Source organism: Phasianus colchicus, chromosome Z (assembly GCF_987193195.1).
Source record: "Phasianus colchicus chromosome Z, bPhaCol1.hap1.1, whole genome shotgun sequence".
NCBI lineage: Eukaryota > Metazoa > Chordata > Aves > Galliformes > Phasianidae > Phasianus > Phasianus colchicus.
In genome coordinates this window covers 89,975,729-89,986,751 of record NC_143476.1, presented here as the reverse complement: position 1 = coordinate 89,986,751, position 11,023 = coordinate 89,975,729, and the positions used below count along the sequence as shown (strand labels likewise).

The 11,023-nt window shown below is 44.8% G+C and overlaps 1 protein-coding gene across 1 annotated transcript; it reads left to right on the top strand.

Annotated features, from left to right (window-relative positions):
* The first annotated feature begins 2,174 nt into the window (after positions 1 to 2,174).
* Positions 2,175 to 9,638, top strand: ATP5F1A (ATP synthase F1 subunit alpha). The gene is made up of 12 exons (XM_031597071.2): positions 2,175 to 2,342; positions 2,901 to 2,979; positions 4,079 to 4,248; positions 5,019 to 5,192; positions 5,287 to 5,453; positions 5,590 to 5,738; positions 6,629 to 6,780; positions 6,914 to 7,138; positions 7,238 to 7,345; positions 8,322 to 8,466; positions 8,667 to 8,817; positions 9,430 to 9,638. The coding sequence occupies exons 1-12, from the start codon at positions 2,283 to 2,285 to the stop codon at positions 9,509 to 9,511; spliced, it is 1,662 nt and encodes a 553-aa protein (XP_031452931.1). The 5' UTR covers positions 2,175 to 2,282; the 3' UTR covers positions 9,512 to 9,638.
* Positions 9,639 to 11,023: the final 1,385 nt, after the last annotated feature.

Below are 11,023 nucleotides of genomic sequence, written 5' to 3'. Positions count from 1 at the left end.
GCAGGGAAAACTTTTTGGACTATAAATATAAGCTCGTATGAACAGTTGGCATGCTTGATTTGTGGGAATATTCCACCTTGCGTCCGGTGCGGAATAAAGCAATGTCACCTCTCAAAACCCATCTTTTTTTATTGTGTTTCAAGAGATTTATAATTAACAACAATATAATTAAGGAGACTGGCAAGGAGCTGCACACTCTCAGCCCCTTCCCAGATTGCAGGAAGGATTAAAGCACTTTTTGGCCTCATTTTCACAGAATCACTAGATTGTAGGTGTTGGAAGGAGCCTCTGGAGATCAGCTAGTCCAACAGCCTGCTAAGGCAGGTTTCCTACAGCGCAGTTAGTTACACAGGAAAGTGTCCAGGCAAGTTGTATCTCCAGACATGGAGACTCCACCACCTCTCTGGGTAGCCTGTGCCAGTGTTCTATCACCTCGTGTACGTACAGAACTTCCTACGGAATCACAGAAATACAGAACATGCTGAGTTGGAATGAATCCATAAGAATAACTGAGTCCAGTTCCTGGCTCCACACAGGACTGAACAAACCAAAGGACCTCAGCTGCTCTTCACATGCTTTGCCTTCCAGATCCCTCACCATCTTCATAGCCCTCCTTTGGACACTCTTTAAGAGTTTTACGTTGTTTCTGTATTGTGGTGCTGAGAACTGCACACTACTTAATATGAGGATGCAACCATGCAGTGCAGACTGGAACAATCACTTCCCCTGACCTGTCAGTACTGCTGTGCTCCATGCACCTCAGGATATAGTTGGCCTTCCTGGCTGCCTGGGCACACAGCTGACTCATGTTTAACTTGCCATCTGCCAAGACCCCCAAATCTTTTTTAGCAGGGCTGTTCTCCTGCACCTCATCTCTTGCCTGTATGTACAGCCCAGTGCCTCCCCAGATACTGAATTCTTGCTCTTGTTAAACTTCATGTGGTTGGCAATTGCTCAGCTCTCTAATTTGTCTGTGTGTCTCTGTAAGTCCTCTCTACCCTTGACAGAACCAACAGCTCCTCTCTGTTGAGTGCTGACAACGATTTTGCTCAAAACACCGCCTAGTGCTACACCCAAGTCATTCATGAAAACATAAGGAGAACTGAAGCTAAAATAGAGTCCTGGGGGGCTCCGCTAGAGATTGGGTGCCACCCTGATCATAGCATCACAGAAATGTAGAGGTTGGAAGGGACCTCTAGAGATCATCGAATCCAACCCCGTTCTAGAGCAGGTTCCCTACAATAGGCCATACAGGTGGGCATCCTGACAGGTTTTGAATATCTCCGGAGGAGAAACCCTTTGTTTTTCATACTATAGGGTTAATATATCAAGGGGTTACTATAATTCTTTGGGCTCCATGCCTCAGCTGATTGCTCACATATCACATTATATTTCTGTATTTCTCCCCCTGTGTGAGGAACAGTGTCAAAAGCTTTACTGAAATGCAAAAAGGTCATGTCAACTGGGTCCTCTTGGTCAACAATATGGGTGACCTTATAACAAAAGGACATGAAATTTGTTAAACATGACCTTCCCCTTATGAACCCACTGTGGCTGTATTCAATGACCACATTATCCTTCAGGTGTTTTCCAGTAACTCCCAGCATAATTTCCTCCATAAGGAAGGAAGTCAGTGAGACTGACAAGTCTGTCATTGGCATTCTTCTTTCTTGCCCATCTTCACAGTCAGAAGTTTGTCAGCTTCCAGCCAACTGGACCTCTCTAGAATCCTGAAAACCGTGAAAAGATAATTGAGAGGGGGCTTGCTATGACACCGGGCAGCTTTCTGAGCACCCTGGGCAGAATCCCATCAGTCCCATGGACTTACATGCAGCCAGATGCAGCAGCAAACTGCACACAAGCTCAGGGTTTGACTGAGCATCAATCACTACCACAGCCATGGTTTATGTTCCTGTTTTTGCCCACTGTCTCTTGTCCTGTCACTGGGCACCACCAAAAAGAGCCTGGCCCCATCCACTGACTCCCACTCATGAAGATATGGATAAGCACTGACAAGACCTCCTCTCAGCCTTCTCCATGCTCCATTCTCGTCGCTCTCCCCCCGCCCGCTCCCAGGGAGGGAGGTCCTCCGAACGCCGCACTTCGTACGAAGCACCGCATCCATTGGCCGGGCCGCAGGGCGGAGCGCTGAAAGAGCGGTTCCGCTCCCAAACCGCCCAACGGGGCGGGGCGAGGCGACGCCATTTTGTACAGAGAGAGAGCGCGCCGTGGGCCGGCAGCCGCTTCCCGCCCGCCTCGCTCCGCTCTCCTCCGCCGCCGCCATGCTGTCCGCCCGCGTGGCCGCCGTCCTCGCCCGCTCCCTGCCGCGGCAGGCCGGCTTGGTGAGCGCGTCTTCCCTCGCGTCGCGGGCGGGAAGAGGGCGGCGAGCTGCCGCCATCTTGGGAGCGCGGTGACATTGAGGGACCGCGGCCTTGTGCGGTCGGGGCGCACGCTGAGGGGCTGCTGGGGGTGTCTGGAGGGATGGGAGGGGAGGTGGTTCAGAGCTGTGCCCGCTGGTAACCTCAGCTGGAAGGCGGGCGGGGAACGGGGCGCCGTGCCCTTTGAAGGTGGGCCGGTGTATTCGTGCTCCTGACCTTGTCAGAGTATCCTCTCAGATACTCTGTCGCCCGGGATGCTGCAGAGGTGACACACAGAAAAACGCGGGTGGTAATTTACAGCAGGCTCTTCTGCTGTCAGTCCTTGCCCTACCCCTCTCCCCCCCCCCACCCCCAATAAAAAAAAAAAGGGCTGGGTTTGATGCCGTAACTGCAGCTTTTTGGCATTGCAGCAAAACGACTCAAAATGGAGACAGGGTAGATATCTAAGCGTCATTGAAAAATTAACATAACCTCCCTTCTGTATGGTCAAGGAAACCTTAATGAAACAAGTGCTTATTTTAGGTTTCCAGGAACGCCCTTGGTGCAGCATTTGTTGCTACTAGAAACATCCATGCCTCCAAAATGGGTTTTCAGAAAACAGGTAAGTCTGTAGAAGGATCTGTATTATAGGAATATTGTTTAAAAGCCTGATCAGTCAGCTGCTCCAGGGTGTGAGGTGCATGTGTCAGCTGATAAAATCCACCAGGATGTCAGTGTACTGTGTAGGAAAGCGAAATACCATTTACGGGGGGGTCACATCCAGGAGATGTCACTTTAATAATTGATCGAGTTATGCCTGAACCAAAAGAATGATCACGTATCAACTTAAATGCCTGACAGAGATCCACCTCAGTCTTTAAGCTCTGCAGAACTATCTGGAGGGGAAAAAAAAAAAAAAAAAAAAAAAAGGAAAGGAAAGAACCCCAAACCACCTCAAATTCCAGTTTCCTATCTGCTTGGTAGAGGAATATTTAGGGAATGGATGACTTTCTCAGGCTTGCTTGAATTTGACCTTGTGTCCTTGGGTATAACTCTTGTGGCTGATAGCATCTCAACGAAGCTGCAGCACTGCATAGCAGTGTTTGGTTGTGGCCCACCTGCAATTTTTGACACTGCTTAGACCGATGAAGGATATTATGAAGAAATAATTTTCACTGTGTTCCTTGTGGCATCCTAGCTGAGGAAATAAAATGTTGTTCCAGGCATGCTACCAAATTGGAGAAGACAGAGTACTCATTAATAATGCATTAAATAGCTTATATTGAACAACTTGCTTCTTAAATGTATTAAGTGCCTTTAAAATACACTTGGTTATGGGGTTACCAGTGAGTTGGCAGTGTTCTGGTGTATCCAGTTCTCTGCCTGTAGAACTAGCATGTCTTCTTTTTTAGCTAAGTCTGACCTATTCAGTCTGATGTCTGTCCAGGGACTGTAGGGCATTCTGAAGCAAACTGATCACTAAACTAAGTGTCTATCGCTGTTATGATTGAAACTGATTTAGTAATGAGTTGAAACTGCTTTTATTAGCTGTGTACACAGAAGCTGTCGCTTACCTCATGCATCATATGTAAGGAAAAGCATTGTTTTCCATGTTTTATGACAGATTTAAGAAAGGGTACGTTAACTTGTGAATTTGAGACAAGCTTACTGTGTTTGTACTGTGCATTAATTCACTGAATCTGGTTTGAAATATCTCCTAGGCACTGCTGAGGTATCTTCTATTCTTGAGGAACGTATTTTGGGAGCTGACACCTCTGCTGAACTTGAGGAGACTGGCCGTGTGCTCTCGATTGGTGATGGTATTGCCCGTGTGTATGGCCTAAGAAATGTCCAAGCAGAGGAAATGGTTGAGTTCTCTTCTGGGCTGAAGGTTAGCTTTCACTAAAGCATTTTACTTAGTATAGAAGTAGAAAGATGGCTTTTGTAAAAAGAATCTGATACTGTTTTTGGGATGACCCACATGGAGCTTTTACAGACTTAATTGTAACTTGAATATACGATATGTCAAAATAATGCTACAGAAAGCAAACCCTCATTTTGGATTTGTGATGGTTTGCTTTTTGGTGTTGTTAACTGATTTTGGCCAGCACTTCAGCTTTATTTGCTTTACTATAGGAAGTATTAATCCAGTGTCAAATTAGCTCTTTTGTTTTCATTGGTTTCAGATGGGCTTTTCTGATTACTGTTGAGAAACAAACTCTGATCCAGTATACTCTGCCATATGCTGACTTCTTATAGTCTTCAGGGTAGGCCTAAGCTAGAAAGTTGACTGTTCCCTGGGAGTTCTGCAGTATTTATCTTTCTTCCAATGTGTTTTTTTTTAATGCTATAAGTTGCTTTATGTAGATAATCCAGTTCTTTTCTCTTGTTGAATTCCAAGGCAAGATAAATATATTTGAACCTGATAATCCTTTCAGTTTTACTTAGCAGGAGTGATGAGTACTGGAAGTGCAACTAAAAATGTCATGAATTCAAGGTTTATGCAGATATTCATGCATGAGATGCAAGCAGAACATTGATTGTTCTAAATTAGATTGAAATCATCAGTGATCCATGTTAACCGCATCAGTACTAAACTGTCAGGAGTTCAGCATAGATGTAGATATCATTCTTCTCATGATACCATTATTGTTGTCCTAGGGAATGTCCTTGAACTTGGAGCCCGACAATGTTGGTGTTGTCGTGTTTGGTAATGACAGACTGATCAAGGAAGGGGATGTTGTGAAGAGGACTGGTGCCATTGTGGATGTTCCAGTTGGGGAAGAGCTGCTGGGCCGTGTTGTAGATGCCCTGGGCAATCCAATTGATGGGAAGGTAAGTGTAACTAAGTCTAATAACACTAAATCTTAAGCTTGCTTCTGTGTGATAGAGACTGCAGTATGTTTTTTTTTTTCCCTTCTCTTTTAAGGGTCCTATTACATCTAAGACACGTAGAAGAGTTGGCTTGAAGGCCCCTGGCATCATTCCCAGAATCTCTGTGCGGGAGCCTATGCAGACTGGTATTAAGGCTGTGGATAGCTTGGTGCCCATTGGTCGTGGCCAGCGTGAACTGATTATCGGTGACAGGCAGACTGGGTGAGTTAAGTGCTCAGACTAAAAGTGTTTCTATAAACAGACTTGTGTTCACCTTTATACAACATTCTGTACATAATTGAGTGGAGACTGGGAGAAAAATGGGCAGCTTAGTTTAACCTAACCCTGCATTATACAGGAAGACTTCAATTGCCATTGACACAATAATCAACCAAAAACGATTTAATGATGGAACAGATGAGAAAAAGAAGCTGTACTGTATCTATGTTGCCATCGGCCAGAAGAGATCTACTGTTGCTCAGCTGGTGAAGAGGCTCACTGATGCAGGTAACAGGTTTTTTCTGATCCTTGAGCTTGGCTAAAGGTAACATCTTATTATATAACACTGAATACTTCTATGAAATCTTCCAACTGAAAACATAGACAGAATTCTTTTCATACTAGACCAGAGAGAACTACTTGCTTTTATGGACAGGGAGTCTTTTCAGTTGTTGGGGGAGAGAGTAGGTGGCGTTCTTTTCATCACAGTGCAGTAGAAACCTCCAAACTGTTGAATTGCTTCTGAAAAGGTTACTCTTTTTTTTTCCATCAGAGTTTAGGAATTTGACAGTTAGGTAGGCCTGATTTACAAGCTGTGTTGCGTGAGTATTGGTGAACTTAAGTTGGTGTGAATGGCAGTTCAGTGAGGAGTCTACTGACCAGACACACAGATTACTTGATAACTTCTTTTCAGAAACAGTAACATGTTTGACAAAAGTGGCTGCATATGTAATGTATACACTTGACTGCAAATGTAGCTCAGAAGAAATTAAGCAGCTTACCTCTGTTCTGCTGGTCAAGCAGAATTATGGTTGGTAGGAAAAAAAAAAAAAAAGTATTTCAGTAACAACTTGGACTGTGAAACATTGTAGTACCTCCTTTCAAAAGCTAAAAAATCAGACACACTGGGCTCGAAATGACTTGTAGAGTTTGGGCGTGTCCTAGTTGAAGTTTAAACCTCACTTCAAACGAGAAAGATGTCTGCAAGTGCTAGACATAAATTTACTCTTGAAACTTCATGAGTTAGGCTGATATGTTGGTATAGTGTTCTTCCATGCACTGGTGTGGTGATGTTGTCTGGCTTTGCTTCAGCAACTAGAATTTTGCATATTGTATTTGTTGGTTATTTGCATGATAATGTAATGGACTTACGGTGCTCTCTCTCACGCTCTCTCCAGATGCCATGAAGTACACAATTGTGGTGTCTGCAACAGCATCTGATGCTGCACCCCTTCAGTATCTGGCTCCTTACTCAGGCTGCTCCATGGGGGAATACTTCAGAGACAATGGGAAACATGCATTGATCATCTATGATGACTTGTCCAAACAGGTTCGGAATCATAGTTTACAGACCTCATAGTCCAGCATTGGTGCTTAGAGCAGTGTGATCTTCCCAGTCTTGTAAATTCAAAATTCTAAGTGAGCTACTGAAATCTGAGAGATTTCTTTGTATTCCTGTGCAGGCTGTTGCCTACCGTCAGATGTCTCTGCTGCTGCGTCGTCCGCCTGGCCGTGAAGCCTACCCAGGTGATGTGTTCTACCTGCACTCTCGCCTGCTGGAGAGAGCAGCCAAAATGAATGATTCCTTTGGAGGTGGCTCTCTGACTGCTTTGCCTGTCATTGAAACTCAGGCTGGTGATGTGTCTGCTTACATTCCAACCAATGTCATCTCCATCACTGATGGACAGGTAGGACTTGCTCTTTATATACCAGTACTTCTGTGTAGTTCACTCTAAGAGATGCTTGTAGTTTTCTGAAGAAACTAGTAAGGCAACTTTCTCCTGCAGATCTTCTTGGAAACTGAGCTGTTCTACAAAGGTATCCGTCCAGCCATCAACGTTGGTCTGTCTGTGTCCCGCGTAGGTTCTGCTGCTCAGACCAGGGCAATGAAACAGGTAAACATAAAACTGCTGCTTTTTACCGCATCAGAGATGAGTAACCTGGAGGATGTGCAACCCGTTTCATTCTTTCATAGAAAGTTACAAATACAAAGGGAATTAAGCTTAGGATTCCTTGACGTTATGAAATAAGTACAAACTTACAGGATCTCCTTGATATTTCCATTGCTGCAGATAGGAAGCAGGAGGTGGAGAGTGAGGGGGAAGACTATTTGCAGAGGTATTTGATAAGTTTCATTGTGCTGAAATGGATGCTGAGCTAGCTAGGTACAGAAAATACTCCTAATCCCACTTTTTCATCCCGGTATAAATTAGAAAGGCCACATCTGGAATACTGAGTTCAGTTCTGGGCTCCCCAGATTTAAAAAAAAAAAAAAAAAGGTAGGGATCTCCTAGAATGAGTCCAGGAGAGGGTGACAGAGATGATTAAGGGCCTGAAGCATCTCCTGTGTGAGGAAAGGCTGAAGGATGTGTTCAGCTGTTCAACCTGGAGAAGAGAAGACTGAGAGGAGGTCTTACCAATGTTTGCAAATATCTAGCCTGTGGGAGTCAAGTCAGTGGGTGTGGACTCTTTGGTGAGCAGCAACAGAACAAGGGGCAGTGGACAGAAACTGGAACTTAGGAAGTTCCATACTAGTGCACAGGAGAACATCTGCACTGTCAGAGTGACAGAGCACTGTCACAGGCTGCCCAGAGTGCTGGTGGAGTCTGCTTCTCTGGAAGTATTCCAGACCCAGCTGTAGCCTTCCTGTGTGACTTGCTGCAGGGAACCTCTTTTAGGAAGGGGGTTGGACTCAATGATTTCTGGAGGTTCCTTTCAACTCCTACAGTTCTATCTATGAAAGGTACAAAATCAGTTACGAATCTTTCAGGGAGGCATAAAATGTTAAAAGGACAAACAGCTGTCTTCTGAAGGTAATCTACTGACTACTAGGTTCAGTGGGTGGAACTCATTGTGACCTGTGTTTTGTAGGTGGCTGGTACCATGAAGCTGGAGCTGGCTCAGTACCGTGAAGTGGCTGCCTTTGCTCAGTTTGGGTCTGATTTGGATGCTGCCACACAACAGCTGCTGAATCGTGGTGTGCGTCTGACAGAGCTCCTGAAACAAGGACAGTATGGTCAGTGTCCAGGATGTGATGTGTCTGGATTTCCCATTCATAGTTGGCCTCTGGCAGCAGTAAGATGTTCTTTGGACATCATAAATGAAAGCTTGAGCTGTGTTGCCTGCATGCAATTGATTTCAGAGAAAGCTGCTGCGTAACACTGATGTATTGCGGTAGAAAAATTGCTGATGGTGTGAATGTTTTCTTTCATGTAGTTCCCATGGCTATTGAGGAACAGGTTGCAGTCATCTATGCTGGTGTAAGAGGTCACTTGGACAAGCTGGAGCCAAGCAAAATCACTAAATTTGAGAGTGCTTTTCTGGCTCATGTACTGAGCCAGCACCAGGCCCTCCTCTCCACCATCAGGTATGATTTTTTTATCTTTCTTCATCACAAGAGCACGGATAGCAATCACCTTACCGTTAAGGTAATCTATCCTAGAGCATCAGGCCTTCTGTATTACCGCTGACTGGAGATTAAATCAGATTGTCTTCTGTCCTTGTGCTGTTATCCAGAGCTGAGCATTTTACAGTTAAGTTTAGAAACCCTGCTGGTGCTTAAAGCGAACCTACTTCTGTGCCTGTCCTGTAAGCTGATACTGAAATCGCTTTGTGCAGTCAGTTACCATGTTTTAATAGCTTTAGTGCTGTAGATTAAGTGCTGCCTAGTGCCTTGTTACTGAGCTGACTGCGGATTTCAGTATTAACATTGTCCTGCTCTCTGAGCTGGTTCTAGCTTGCTTTATCCTAAGTTGTCTCAAGTGCATTCTCTCTGGGGCATAGCTATACAGAAGATAGCTGTACTACCTAGCTCAGCGAGGCTCTGCTTTGAGAGTATTTGTTGACAAAATTTAGTCCTTAAACAGAGCAAACTCTTTTGGAGAAGGGATGGTGGTAGATTTTTTTTTTTTTTCTCCTAAGCAATTGACAGTGCATTTATTCCCATGTCAGACGCTTAATTAAACTCTTTTTTTGACAGGACTGAAGGGAAGATATCTGACCAGACGGAAGCTAAGCTGAAGGAAATAGTCACAAATTTCCTGTCTACTTTCGAGGCATAAACTCATTATCTGTTCAAACAGACCAGGCTGTTTTTGTTGTTATGTGCTTTGGCTCCATCAAAGACCTAAACGTATGTGCGACTTGAATGTACAGATCTCACTGAAATAAAAGTTTCCATGTAAAAAGGTTTGGATATGCTGTTCTCAATTACTGCTTTTCTGGCTGGCTACTTGAACAGTGCACTAGAGGAAAGTTAAATTTCTCTGGATGCACTCTTGCTTGAAGAATCCTGAAAAATCAGGGGACATCTAGTTGTTGAGTGGATGAAACTCCTTATATGAAAGCTGCCAGTAAGATTATGTGGCTGACTGCAGTTTCCACTGTGACAAATGTGGTTTGCTTGTGCAGCTTTTCTCTTTTTCACCAGGTAACTTTCAGAAGATGGCATGCAGCTGTGAAGCTGTTCATGCTCTTTTGGAATGTGTAGTAGCTATCTCATAGTGTTGTCCTCTAGCAGTCTAACACTGTGGTAGAGTACAGTATGTTTTAGAACTGCAAAGTCATGTTCCTGGTGGCTGGCTTTCAAATGTGTTCTTTCAAAATTATTTTCCTTGTATCTAAGGATGCAACTGCACATTTAGAGATTTAAATGTGGTCTTCTGGTTCACTCCAGTTCTGCCAAAATAAGCTTTTCAGTTGTGATATGGGGGAGGTTCTATTGCCAAACATCTATTCCATCCCTGACTTCCTGGAGACATGAGGTGTGAGATCCCAGCGTTGCCAGCGTTGCAGTGTGTAGCTGGGATGGGAGAAGCTTCCTTCCAGCTCTGGCAGTGAGTGGAAGGGCCAAGCAGAGCAATGGGCCGCTGGGTGGTGCTGTGAGGCAGAGAAATTGCATGGGTTGTGATGGAGATTCCTGGCAAGGACTGCGGGCTTTGGGCCCTCTTCTGGTTGAAATATTCATTCCACTATTTCCAGCGACGCATCGCTGTCAGCACTGCGGTAATGCTGATCCCATGTGCAGGCGGTGCCCAGCAGTGCCGTAGCTGCGATGTGTGGCTGCTGCTGTGCTGATGGTGATGACTGTCTGCTGCCCCGGGTGCTTTGACCGCTGCTACTCTGTCCTGCAGTCTTTCTGTCTTAGCCTCAGTTGGGTGTACCTGCCTGTCTCGAAGTGTACTCTTCCAGTACTATCAAATCAGTTGGGAAGTGTGTACATGGAAGGAAAGAGAAAATTTGTTCTAGGACACAGCTTTTAGTGTGCTTGCAAGAAACCAGATTGCACCACAGCTGATACGTTGTCAGATTGCTAAAACCTTCAGAGCCTCGACCTGAAGTGTGGACCTTATACTTCTGAAACAAGTGTGACATTGCTACTGGGGCAGAAACTGGAGGCATGGGCACTGAAAGAAAAAGTTTTGCTATAAATCTCAGCTTCACTGCGTTCGCACAACAGGGCCCTTGGGTCACAAGTCAGCAGATTTAAGTAAGTGGAAAATGCTTTTTTTTTTTTTTTCTTGCTTTTTTTTCCTCTCTCTTTTTTAACCTCACAGGGCTATCTTGGTTGTCCC